General features: G+C 41.8%; 1 protein-coding gene across 1 annotated transcript in view; it reads right to left on the bottom strand.

Moving 5' to 3' along the window:
* TRPM5 (transient receptor potential cation channel subfamily M member 5) overlaps positions 1–14639 on the bottom strand; it is a 545198-nt gene that overhangs the window by 436451 nt on the left and 94108 nt on the right. Inside the window, exon 6 of the mRNA XM_086956260.1 lies at positions 5694–5885. Within this exon, the coding sequence (XP_086812386.1) occupies positions 5694–5885 (192 nt within the window). The remainder of the gene's footprint in view (positions 1–5693; positions 5886–14639) is intronic.

The following is a 14639-nucleotide window of genomic DNA, read 5'->3' on the forward strand; positions in this document are numbered from 1 at the left end:
GCACCCAGCTCTGAACGCGAATGCCAAAGTACACTCCACTGCTTGAGGACCTCCGCTTAGCGTGCAAAAGTTTTTTGGTCATTGAACTCCGCCCAGGGTTACCCGGGACATAGCTAAGCATGAGCGAATTTTGCGGATCTCGCGTTCGCGAATTTTGCGGATTTGCGGATTCGCAATCCGCAAAATCCGCGAATTCCCGCGAATTTGCGGATTTTTTTTTTTTTTGTGTTCGCCCGTGTTTCTGCCAGTTCGCGAGGGTTTTGTACACTTTCGCAAATTGCGAACTTACCTGTCGGGTCGCAAGTTTCGCGAACTTGTTGTTTCTACGTGTCCAGCCTGTTTTGGGACACTCTTCTTCATCACTGCCACTCTCTGTCACCACTGCCACTCTCTGACTACTCATGCCACCCTCTGGCCCACCCATGCCACCCTCTGTTTCATCACCACACCCTCTGGTTGTCCAGTGTACATTATTTTCGGCAAAGCAAAGCACACCTTCCCTGCCTCAAGTGACCTGAATTAATTTGGGGCTGATTCATGTGTCACAGAATATTTTTTTAGCTGGCACCTGCTTCCTTAGTGCGCCCTGATTAGTGATCTTTTGCACTTGCTAAGTGCTTTCATTGTTGCAAAATTAGTTACAACACCTGCCCTGCCCCAACTGACAATAATGAATTAGGGGCTGATTAATGGATTTTAACTTCCAGCCTGGCTCCTGCTTGTCTCCCTTAGCTGTAATTCAGGACCTTTGTGGCATATGTGTAACTATTCTGAGGTTCAGAGCAGGGTCACATAATAGTTTCAACTGGCAACTGAACTCTGGAGGGGCCCCTCAGGAAGCACTCCAGGAAATGGCTACTAATGATGAGCCTGAACTTTTGAACCTGGTAAGTAGTTACTTTCAGTTTTGCTAAGATCGTATTTCTGCAATTTTGCACTTATTCGCGGTGCGCGAACTCACGCGAACAGTGCGAGCAGTGCGAGCAAAATCCGCTGCTCGCGGATTTGCGGATTTTGCGGGAAATTCGCAAATCTCGCGGATTGCGGATTTCCCGAAAATCCGCAAAATCCGCGAGCGGAACGGATTTTCCGCCCACGCCTAGACATAGCAGGTGCCGGCTTTAGGGAGTGACAGTCCCTAAGGCCATCAATGGCTCCAGGAGAGGGGGTACGTGTCCTCCCTCCTTTATTCTTGTAGGGGCCACCACCAGGAGGTGTCAATCCCTGGGTTGAGAACGGCCAGGGAGGGGGGCCACGTGGCCCCCTAACATTTTTTTAAAATGAACTTGGCCCCAGGGCAATGGTGGTCCCAGGGACCCATGGGGGTACCTGAAGCCCCCCCCCCCCACTACAAATGTATTATGGCCACGGGGAAGTGGTAATCCCCTAGGAGCCAGGGGGGGACCGACAATAGATTTGGTGTTAGTAATGTAAAAAGATTAATAGATACCTAGAAACATGGAGGGTCCGTATATCCCAGAGATCTCAAAATGAGATCCGACTGTCTGTCACCACTTCAACCATGTAGTTTACTAGTGAAATGCAACCGCAAAACCACTTTGCTGATGGCTTTGATATTCTTCAGCACATGCCATTTCTTTTTCTCACTCCCACATCATTAGGTTAGCATAGCTGGGTGACAATGAAAATCTCAGTGCTCTTCTATGTTTTTGTCTGAATATTTTCCTGTTGACTAAGCGGACGTAATTGTATTGACACATTTCTATCAATTCCATTAGCTTATTGTTATGTTGACAAAAATGGAGGATTTTCTTATCCCAAAAATATTTCTATGCTTTTATTCTGATGCCCTATGCTGGCATACCATGGAACTATGTCTAGTGTTATCAGTTTGAACTTTGATTCCCTGGAATATTTTGGGAGGTGTTTGTGGAGATTCCCTGAGTGTCACAAACATCAGCTTAGGTCTAATGGAGCTAAAATATGGTCAACATAAGAAGACTTTAGTTCAAATTTTGATCCTTTGGCTGAAACATTCGGTTTTGCTGGTGGTTTAGGAATATATTTATGTACTTTTGGCATGAATCACACGGTGGGCTTCATAGGTTGATTTACAGTTAGGAAATAGTGTTATTCATTGTCTATTGGATCTAAGTCTTCCCGTTTCATCAGTTTTGTTTCACGTTTTTTCATAATTTCCTTCACTGGGTTCACTGTTCATTTTTGATAATATTTTGTGTCTAGTAATTGCCTTTGTGCCTCTGATATACAGTCCAATTTTTCCATAAGGACAATGTTACTTCCTTTGGCAGATGTTTGTATTTCTATGACTTTGTCATCTTGTAGCACTTTCAAAGCAATATTTTCTTTACCCTCTTTTGCCAAATGTATGTGTTCTTTTCATTTTTCTCAGATCTCTTAGCACCAGTTGAAGGTAGATGTTTATTTTGTTAACTAGTCGAAGAATAGGGCAGTACTGTGATTTGTTCCTTTTCCCACTAAGTCCTGAACTCACATTTGTTATCTATGATTAATCGAATAGTAGTTGGCCCTGTAGTTCTATTCCAACAGATGTGCTGTCTTTCAAACTTTTTAATGTGGCTAGGGTCAAAATGACCTCTACTGATATGTTCAGTTTTGATACCGGTATGACTTTTGTGCTCATTGTCTTTTTTTTTGTCTATCGCTGAAAAAACTTGCTTGGAATGAAGATGATAAAATGTACACATAGAATCTGAGGCTGTCATTCTTTTTATATGGAATTTTGATAAAAATATATGTACTTCACATTGGACAGTTTAACACGTTCAACCAGTATACCAAGTAGTAATGTACCTAGAGAAATTTCAAATTTCCAACCCACAAGGGACAACAACCCCAGCATGTCATGTGTGGATGCTGAAGATTTTGTGCTGTAGCTATCTTAATATGGAATTCAGTTCCACTTTTCTAAGTATTTAGAGAATTCATTTAGAGTTTCAAAAGACACAAAGGCATTTTTTTGTTGATTCAGAGCAAGTTTGACGTCTGGTAGAAGCACCAGGAACAATCTTTTTGACAATGTATACTTGATAACGGGGAACAACCTTTATAACGCAACTTTTAGCACGCAGTGCTATTACAACGCAGACTTTAAAACAAAAACCATTACAACGCATTACACTGGGGGGCGTTCTAGGATAGGGAATAGTTTTAATTTACTATCCAACACCTTCCAACACCTTCCCTAGTGTCCACGGGGAATGGTGTTGGAATAGTAAATTAAACTATTCACTATCCAGCACCCCCCAGTGTAATGCGTTATAATGGAATGCGTTTTAAAATTTGCGTTGTTACAGCATGCGTGGTAAAAGCATGCGTTGTAACAACGTACATCCCTTGATAACACCTACTAAATAGATCATTCAATTTGAACTCAGATTCATTTTTTTTTATTTGGCATCAGGTTTTTAAAGCCATCATTGATTTCCAGGTAGTTAAATGATGTGATGTTGTTAGAGATAATGTGAACTGTTCTATTCTACCTAGGACTCTGCTATTATATAGGCACCAGATGCAAACTGGATAGATTACAGCACAGTATAGATGGGCATTTTTGGCAGGTAAGCCTTTGAATCAACGTTATTTGCATCTCCTTTCGAGTTGTATTCTGGTTAAGACCAAGTCTAAGTCCAAAGAAGGGGCTCTGATGCATAGCGCTCTAGTGGAATGTTTCGGATGGAATCTACTTCATTTCTGTAAAGTTATTCACTTTAAAGGCTGGTTGTTAGCTATAGTGAGATAATATGTGAAAAGGACAACATACAAAAGGTGTTGGTCCCCACACAGATAAGGGTTTCAGCTCCATTTATGTTTCTTGCAGATTGATGGTGTAGCAAGAAAAATGTATTTGTGAGTGGAAGTTCCATTCATTTAACAAATAACAATAGATCATGGTGGTGTTCTGTCAGTTTAAATACAAGCATAGATGACACAAATCATGTCTAAAGCAGCATACCTTTTGTTTTGGAGAAGAGGGAATAACATCTGTCCGCACACATACATTTCCCATGTCCAAGCACTTCATTCAGCTTGTAAATATCTCCTCAAAGGTACCCGGCTGCTTTCAAATTAAGTTGTGGTGTTCTACATCCTCACAGAGCTGCACTACTCTTACTATTCACTTCTTTGGGTCATTATTAAGAGATTTGCCTACTTCTCTAAGATGTGTTGTATCTGATTCTAGTGCCATCATGCAACGTGGGTGCTCTGTCACCTATTATAAAACATTTCCTATTGGTCTATCCTTCCCCAGTTTCACTTCCTTTTCTATCTCACTGCTTCTTTTGGCGAATTGCTGAGATCAGATCAGGGCAATCCTTTGCAGGGAGCATTTTATATATTTGCCGAGGTAATTTAGCATCTAGTGTCATTGCTCTGGTGGTAGAATTTTTTTAAGATATGATAATTGTCATCTATTACATGTTTTCCCCTACAAACTGGCCTATATCAGGTTGTTTATGGTGCCTACTGCACCAAAATCCAAATGTTTATGTGTTTTCAAGGAAATTTCCCTCAGCAGGTATACTTGTCTTTGATCAGCAGCAATTCGTCTCAAGGATGCAGATTTTATTGCACCTGGTATTTACTGCTCTATACATTGACTATCTTTAGAGACATTTGGCCATTGACTTCGCCGCCTAGATGACTGGTTGCCCTTTTTTACCAGGAACATGTAATTCATGTAATCTTCTCTTTCTTCTTCTCCCCTGTTTCACATTTGATCTGTCACAGTGACATATTGGGTGATCACCCTTTGTATACTCTTACTTACGGGGATCGGGATATATTCATCTCCTTACTAGTCGAGTTGCTGTACTTTGAAGCATTTATCTGTTCCTGCCATTGGCATATGTGCTATGACATAGAATTTGTAAAAAATATTTTGATTTCTTGTTTTTGCATTGTAAATCTTGACACCTTTGAAGAAGTCAGTTGTGTGACAAAACTCGTGTTGGCTGTGCATCATGAGGTCACTTATCTGATGCTGTTGAAGACTGTATTTTGTAGACAATAAACCGAATTGGATTGAATTTACTGGAATCGTTACCTAATGGATTAATAGACTGCTCATCGGACTGCAATATCATTGCTGTGGTATCTTTTGAGTAACTTTACTGTGTCTTTGATCCAGTATCATTCACACCGTTGGTAGTAGGGTGTACTGATATTGAGATATAGCACCAACTATGCTACTTTCCTACAGCAGTGACTCACCCATTAAATTGTGTTCTAATAGGAGTTATGATTTCATATTCCACTACCACCGTCCTGTGCTTATAAATGGTGTGATCGAATGCTCACAACTCATAATTCCAATATGTGTGGTACCAGAAGTTACCACACATATTAGAATTATACAGAGCACTCGCAATGAGGGCGGATATACCTCTGTTTCGTAAATTTGCTCCTAGTGCAGTTTAATAAAATTTAAAGTCACTGAAAAATTGGTTCACATTTGAATGTTTTAAAACTTTGATTTGAACTACTGACTTCAAGGGAGAAATGTATTTGTCAATTGATAGTATTTAGTTCTGCTATTTGCGTCTGTAGGCAAATGCAAAAATATATATATATTTAATTATGAATGTGGAATTTACAGATCAGGGTACCAAAGAAAAATGGCAAATTAAAATCAGCAGAACATTTGGCTGGACCAGCTTGTAATCAATACAATCCCAGAAATATCTTACTATTGCAGTCCACCTGAGAATGTCGTCCCAGAAAAAGCTTTCCTTTGGGAACTTTTCCTTCAACTGTTTTTCAACGACGTCTGGGAGAGCGAGGTGCGATTCATACATCAGGGCTGCTAGAATGTCTGCTGTGCCGCCTGACCCTTCCACGATAAGCAAAGGAGCTGAGTTTTCCAAGCCCTTATAGATGCGCTGTAAGAATAAGGTAAAGGAGCAAAGCTACTGAATGTTAATCATACCTAAAAGGTAAATCAAGCATTTCCCCTTGTTTAGTCATGTTGGCGTCTCCTGTATGTACTTGTTGAACCTTACGAATTTTTAAAGTGTACAAGTTAATAGTTAACATGTTCTTTCATCATCACAGACATGTACAACGAAAAGCGAAGGTACAGCACTCAGCAATTCTTAGCACACTGCAACCATTTGTGACAGGGTTTGCAAAGACAACTTGATATTTAATTAATTAAATAATCAATTATGTATACATTCATTTAACATAAAGATGAATGCCAGATGGGTATAAAGTGCCCAGACATTTGATAAAACACATATTCTGATCCTCAAATTCATTATAATTAGTTCGAGATTTGTTGCTCGATTCACAAAGAATAACTCCAAACTTGTATCAGAGAACATTAAGGTTAGGTCACATGAAGCACACCTAATGTCTATGAATACTTACCAGTTATGGTTATCTTCAACACTGAAAATATAAAGCTTTGTGGTCAAAATCAAATGAAAAAAAGTTTGAATTCATTTTAACCCTTTCGCTGCTAGGCCTTCCTCCCCCTGTGCTAAACCTTTTTTTGGCTGTTTGGGGTAGTTCGCGCTTAGGCCCCTGTAACTTTTTGACCACATAAGGTATCCATGCCACATTTGCATCCTTTTCTTCCAACATCATGGGGATTTTAAAGGTACACAGGGTTTGTTGATTCCCCTGGAGGGTACCCAGAAATAAGCCAAAATACAACATTTTTTTGGGGGGGGGAAAAGTGCTGCAGATGAAAGCGTCTGGTTTTTTCCCTGCAAATGTCAAAGTGTTTGTGGTGCTGAATCGCCATCTTCACAGCTTTCAGGGACTGATATATTTTTATTGGGAAACCAACATTTTTTACACAGCTTTGGCATTTTACTAGCCAATTTGTGCGAATTTTTGGGCTATCAACCTCCTTCCAGTTAATGGTAGAAACGGGTATGAAAGCAATAATGTATCCTGGAAAGCTATACATTTCAGAAAAGTAGGCAGAATTCTGAATTCAGCAATGGGTCAGTTGTGTAGATCCTTTAAGGATTTGTTATAGAAACTAACAGTTGAAAATGGGAAAAAGTGAAAATTAGTAAAAAAAAACACCCATTTGTGCCAACGTTTTCACCTGTAACTTCTTCTAAGTATGATACAATATACTGTTACATCTGCTGGACCCGTCTGGTTGTGGGGATATATAGGACTTGTAGGTTCACCAAGAACCCGACAAACCCAGAACCAATAACAGAGCAGTGTCTTGCAGTGGTTTTTTATTGTGTACCGAGTATGTAGCAAATAATTTAGGAAAATATAAACAGGTATGAAAGACACCTACATATTTCTGAAATGGGCAACAAAATATAGAGTTTATAAAAAGTAGCTATTTGCACATCCCCGAAATTGTGGGTACCCACACTAGCATGTGAATTATAAGACTCTTTTCAAAGTGACTTCTTTTTTACACATTGTCTTGCATTTGGAAGGCAGAAATGCATCGAAAGTCAATAGTTTATAACAGTTGCTCTACAATTCTGTATTTCCCTAAGTCTCCCGATAAAAATGGTACCTCACTTGTGTGGGTAGACCTAGTGCCCATGACAGGAAACGGCCCAAAACACAACGTGGACACTCCACATTTTTAAAGTGAAAACTGACACTTTTTTTGCAACGTGCCTAGCTGTAGATTTTGTACCCTAGCTCTGCCGGCACCTAGGGAAACCTAGCAAACCTATACATGTTTTAGGACTAGACACCAAGATAAATCTAGGATGGGCTGACTTGAGTGGCTCTCACCAGGTTCTGTTACCCAGAATCACTTGCAAACCTCATACTTTGTAAAAGAAAGTAATCCTCACATTTCTGTGATGGAAAGTTCTGGAATCTGCATGAATCCAAAAAATTCCACCCACCCCACATCACCCAAAGTCTTCCGATTAAAATGGTACCTCACTTGTGTGGGTAGGCCTAGTGTCCACGACAGGAAACGGCCCAAAACGCAACGTGGACACACCACATTTTTACAGTGAAAACTGACATTTTTTTTGCAAAGTGCCTAGCTGTAGGTTTCGAACCCTAGCTCTGTCGGTACCTAGGGAAACCTAGAAAACCTATACATTTTTTGAAACTAGAAACCCAGGGGAATCTAGTATGGGGTCACTTGTCTAGCTCGCACCAAGTTCTGTTACCCAGAATCCCTTGCATACCTCAAACTTTGTCAAACAAAATACACATTTTCCTCACATTTCTGTCGTGGAAAGTTCTGGAATCTGCATGGATCCATAAAATTCCACCCATCCATATTACTGTCCCCATCTGCCTCCTAGGGGGTGGCAGAAAGATTGTGGCATTTTTTGGAAGGGCAACTTAAAAATCCCTGGTGCCTAGGGGGCTTTCTTCCCCCCGGGGTCCAGATAAGGGGCTATTTTCCCATCTGCCTCCCAGGAGGGGACAGAAAAACTGTAGGATTTTTTTGTGGTGGGGCACTGGCATGCCCATTCTGGGCAGCCCACACCCCTACGTATATAAAAAAAAAAGCCCTGGTGCCTAATTGTCTTTCTGCCCCTCCCTGGCAGGTAGAGCCGGGACTATTACCCGATCTGCCTCCGGGAGGGCATAAAGTCTTTTGCCTTCTTTGAAGGGTGGGGGGGTATCATTGGCATGCGAATTCTGGGCAGCCCCCACCAAAGGCCGATAAAAAAAGAATTCCTGGCATCTAGGGTGCTTTCTGCCACCCCCCCGGGTGGCAGGTTTGGGGCTACTGCCCAAATGATTCTGTAATGAGCACACTTGCACTTGGGCTCATGACAGAACCATTCCATCATAAATGGAAAAATCTTCATTCTCAGGGGTCTTACTAATATCAATAAAGAACTTGGCACAGAAGCTGAAATATGAAAAGACATCTTTATTAAACTTTCAATAAGTGAAGCTACGTCACCCAGCTGCCTTAGCAATTGAATGAGGCAGTCTGAGGAATACAGAGAACAGAGGCCTTTTATATGCTTAGGGTTACAAAACTCAGCATAAAAGAAAGGGGCAGTCCTAGCTTTTGCAAGCATGCAAAAAGCCCAACATTCCTTCTTACACAAGCCGGACAAACCCATAATAAAAGACCACAACCCATATCGTAAACAAGCCATAAAAGGAGGAACAGAAACAGATGAGAAGTAGGATAAGGGGTGTGTATGTGCATACCAAACTTTACAATTTCCTGTGCTCTGATCCTTAATCTTGATCAGCTACGGGGCAAGGAACTGGTCTAACAAGGTCAGCTTCAGGCAACAGGGTCAGTTCACTCAGGTCATCCAAAAGTCAGCTAAAGTCATCGGCCTATGTGAAGGCAACCACAAAATGGCTGCCATGCACAAAATGGAACCCAAGGGTTCAGAACGAAATCTTCAAATACACAGTGAATCCATCGGTGTAACATGACGAAAACACTCATACTTGCTGAGCTCACTGTTTACAGTTCGCTGTTACCAAATTCGTAACAGAACCACGACCTTTATGACCCAGGTTCAGAATTCACGGAACCTCAGCTTTGGAGATACACCTGTGTGCCTGTGAGTGATACTGTGACCTGAGAGAAACTTGGCAGCATTTCCAGCAACCGCAGATGATTCTTTGCTCTCTAATACTGCTGCTCTCTACTAATGATAGGCTCAACCCAGAAACAGGTGTCTAGAGATATACACCAATGTCTGCACCAACGTTGGTGAAAATCTCCAGCTAATATTGAAGTAAGCATGATTGTGTACTGCATTGTAAAGGGATGAACTATGCTGGGATGTGAGGCAGTGTGCTCCTATATATATAAAACCTATTGGCGGTTGCCAGTGGGTAGTTATAGGTAGGACCTAGTTTCCATAGAAAGCGTTTTTGTGTTGCCAATAACTTTAGTGCCATTTGATGAATCGTCACAAATTTTTAATAATGAGTATGACAGTCGGTTCAGCTGCTGTGTTGAAAGTTTTGGGGTGATTTTTCATGTGGGGACCTGGAAAAAGTGGGGGTTTTCACAATGCAAATTTCCATAGGGATTTTAGACACAACAGCAGCCCAAACCGCTTAACGGAATTACACCAAATTTGGTCCAAAAGTAGCTCTTTTGTGTGTAAATTAATTCAGTATTTTTTAAGATATTAAGGGAAATTCAAATTTGTATATGTAGGGATGTGAGGCTCCACAAACCCTCCTGATCTTGTGTTGATATCTTGATTGGCTGCCAACGCTTCAACAAGGAAGTGTTGGCAGCCATCTTGGGACTCAGCTTCAGCTGAGTTCCGGAAATAACTTTTTTTTTTAAAATAAAAAGGGCAGGGTAAGATTACCCTGACCCCCTAGCTCTGTTCCTAGTGTCCTGCTGGGAACCTGCCAGGGCAAAAAAGCTCTATTAAAAAAAACTAAAACTACTTGCGGCAAAATCATGTAAAAACTGCAAATCTGCAGCAAAAAAACAAACACAAAAAAGTTAGGTCTCCGATTCTTTTTTTAATAAAGCCCCTGTGTGGGCGAGGACCTGGGACCTCTTTATAAATTTAATGAAGGGGGCGCACATGGCCTCTCTCCAAGGGCAATTTAGATAATTAGGAGGGCTGCACGGACCCCCCTGGGCCTTGGGAACCGTCACCTCTGGGGCAAAATACACAATTTAAATATGGAGGGGGGCCATGCAGCCCCTTCCGGTTTACATATGGCTGTGGGGCCCACCACCTCCCTGGGGCCGGCGGGTGCAGAACAAAAGAGAAGGGCCATGCGACCCCTTCCTGTTGTCACATATGGCTTCTAAATCCAAAACCTAAAAGAAATACTGAAAGAATCGCATGTGTCACCACATTCTCACCAATCTCCAACAAATTAAGGAAATCTATACTGCAGCACTGGTCAATAATAAATGCAGGAAATGTAAACATTGAAAGACCACTCTTTGCATTTTGAAAAAGTCGAAACCTAAAAGATCATTTAGTGCGGGCAGCACTCCCTGCCCCAGGTCCATCAGCAACAATTGATTCCTTATGGGGCTCTTCCCCTTTGATTAGCCACTCAAAATGTGGTTGCTGCTAAGCATGGGCGGATTTCGCAGATTCACTATCCGCGAATTTGCGGATTTGCGTATTCGTGGATTCGCAAAATCCGCGAATTTGCGGATTCGTGGATTTTGCGGATTTTTTAAGGGGGGGGGGTGGGTCTTCTGTGCGAGTTCAAGTGCCTCTTGTGTGTATAAATGGTCAGAGACCGATCAGAGCAGCAGATGAAGAGAAAGAAGCTCCTGGTCACAGGAACAGCACGAGGATTGCGCTCATGAAAGTCAAGGATACAAAGGCCTCTAATCAGCATCACAGCTGATTTTCGACGGTAGATTTGGGAAGAAGGCACACCTGCCCAGCCTCGACGACGCTCACGATTGTTTTTGGGCTGATGAATGAGTCACTGAATTTGAGCTTCAACTAGTTACAGCAACCATGTGTGTGTTACTATGCAATCGCACCGATGTGCGCAGGGGTCACTTGAGTGAGCTCTGTGAGCCACTCGCGGATTTGCGGATTTTCAGTAAATTCGCGGGAGTTCGCGGATTGCGGATTTACCGAAAATCCGCAAAATCCGCAAGCTGAACGGATTTGGCGCTCACCCTTAGTTGCTACAATGTCTGTGAATTCATAATGGAAGGGAAATCCTTCACTTTTAACAACATCACTCTAAATTGTCGAGCTTTCTCTAATTGCAATACCTGTAATGTGGTGTATTTGATTCAATGTCCCTGTTTCAAACTGTATGTTGGACAGACAACCCAGAAAATAAAAATAAGAATCTGCCAGCACCGCAGCAGGATAAGGTGTAAGACACAGAATGCCACCCTGGTAGAACATTTTACACTGGCAAATCACTTGGAGAACGATATCCGATGGACAGTCTTGAAAGTACTGAAACTCCCACCAAGAGGGGGCAATATGACTATACTACTGAACAGAGAGGAGCTGAAGTCAATAATCCTCTTTGACACAATAAGAAGCGGATTGAACAGGAATGAGTATTGAAAAAGGTTTCTCTGATTTCGCCCTACTTATGGAACCTCCTCGTATATTTATCTGAATGCTGATACTCTGGTTTTAATTCCTTAAATACGAAATGACATTACCCTCAGGTAACCATGCATCTACACCTTGTAAATGGCACTAACTTACGATACTTTTTCAGGCCTTAACAAGACAAGTGTATATCCTCTTTTTATTATAGCCAAATGAAATTGCTTGTATATGTTGGCAGAACTATATTAATATGCGACCTTGTGAGGCTGCCTCGAAGGAAATATTAATTCTATTTGGGCTTTTCAGCATTCTACACTTCCTCCTCCAATATTCTTTTAACCACTGTCACTGTGTTTCTGTACAACATGTATATTACAAGTATATTACAGAATGATGCTGCAAATGTGGGTGCTTATGTTGTAAAGCACCTAAAGCTAAAATACGCCATGTTTCCACAACTCCTAATGAAGTTGTCCTTAATTTGAGTGCACCATAAATCCGCTTCTCCATTCACCAAACTGGCCGTAATAATCCTCACTACGTGGTCCATGCCTTTTTGTAATACCTCTATGGCATGGTAGTCTTTCTTCTATTTTCACCGGTTACTCAACAAAGATGGCGCATCGCTTCTACTTATCACGCCCGTCGCTTTCTGATTCACATGTAAACTTAGCCCATAAGGTCAGAACATCACCCGGTTCTTTTACCCGCCCAGACCTTACCCCGACTTACGGAGCTACACCCTTCCCTTTTCAAATCAATTTGGCCGTTATCTCCAACACAAGCACCTGATTCTCGCCCAACAGTTATATACTAGTAAGCTCGCACCACGGTCACAACAATACGCGCCACTCATACCTCACAATGTTTTCACGATGGTATCAACAACCGGCGCCACTTGTACCACACATTCCGCACTCAACCACAATGTTGTAGCGTTTTAGCTGGCTCAGTCACTTCTCTCACCCGCGCTCTGTGCAACCGGCTGGAACTGTTCACCTAACCACCTGAACTTATACATTAGTCTCAACTAAGTGGTACTCATGTTGTCAACATGTTGGTAAATGTTTTCCAATAGTGTACCTGACTGGTTCCCTTGTTTTCTTCCTTCCCTGTTTCTTATTCCAACAGGCATTTTTTGGTTAAATACCAGACAAATCTATTGTTTTAGTCCTGATGATGATCCCTATTAATTGTGAGCTTGGGATCAAAACGTCGTCGACACTCTGATTAGTGCCATTAATTTCGATTTTACATATGAATAATGTGGTCACTATGCGGGTTAGCTTGCTTCACTGTATAAGTGGTTCAAGGTCCCAATGCTCAAACTATTGCCTTTGTTCTTTTGTTTTGTATGCGTAATGTTTATTTGTTCTTCTTTTGTTTTCCAAATATGGGGTGCAAGACTGCGTCCCGTTGCATTGTTTTTGTCTTCACTGTATCAAATTTACTTTTATCATTGAAATTAAAATTCTTTGTCCGGCTGGACATCGAAATACTATAGTACCCATTAAGGTCTATAATGCATCTATTTCTTTCTATGTTCGCTATGCTAAGGACCATTGTTCTTAAAAGAAACACATATGGCCCGGAGGACACCCACCCCCCAGGGCTGGCTGCTGCTATTTCCCAAGGTGCCCACCCTTGGGTGATAGTTGTTTGCATTTGCTTGGCTGACAGCTCCCGCCAAGCGGGAGCTGTCTAAGTGCAGGTGGCTGGGAGCTGGCTGGGACCTCCGGGCCTTGAGGCTCTCCCTGCAGTCTCATAGCACACATGATGCTCTGGGTGGGATTCCACATGGCCCCCCTCTCAAGCCATCTTCAGCCCAGAGAACACCACCTCCTCTGGCTTGTCCAATTTTTTAAATTTTTACTGGCTGTTTTCACAATGGTTTTGTATGAGTGAAATCTGAGCCTAACTATTAACATCCCCGTAACCTTTGTTTTTTTGTCCGTTTCTAAGGTTTATAGAGTTATATTTCTTAACGATAACGTTGTTGTAACCTAAAATAAATAAAAATAAAAAAATATGTATATATATATTCCATTATATATAAACTATTCCAATACTCCTCTCCTCCGATACGAGAGTTACATAAAAGAAGAGACAGACTGCGGCTCAATTCCTTTCAATGTGTTTTGTTTATTCAGGCAGCAAAAACGCCCTTGTTTTTGCTGCTTGAATAAGCAAAGCACGCTGAATGGAATTGAGCCACGGCCCGTCTCTTCTTTTATGCAACTCTTGTATCTGAGGAGGGGAGTATTGAAATATGTATATATACTGGTTCTATCTGCTGTGAGTGCATTCCTGAAAGCTTTCGGGCCTTTGTCAAACATGGATTACACGGCTGCCCTTCTGGGAGGAGTGGCACCATCCTAACACACCAGGAGGTCGCGCAGGAACTACATCCCGATGCGATATGCGGCACAGCAAATATGGTAATTTGACCTTGAACATAATTCGTGGGCCCACTGTAGCGAATTGAATTTATTTAAAATGCTTTTTTACAGTTGAAAGTACACGCAGTACCTACTAAAGGTGAACACTAATTCCTAAAAGACCACAAGTCCCAGCATGCAGGCCCACTGGGGGCAGGTCAAAAGCATGCTAATTGGAACCATTTGCTAGACTTACTAACTCCAAAGCGACCTCGGAAGAAGAGGCAGCAGCCTCGAA

The sequence above is a fragment of the Lissotriton vulgaris genome, chromosome 2_1 (genome assembly GCF_964263255.1).
Source record: "Lissotriton vulgaris chromosome 2_1, aLisVul1.2, whole genome shotgun sequence".
In the NCBI taxonomy this organism is placed as follows: Eukaryota; Metazoa; Chordata; class Amphibia; order Caudata; family Salamandridae; genus Lissotriton; species Lissotriton vulgaris.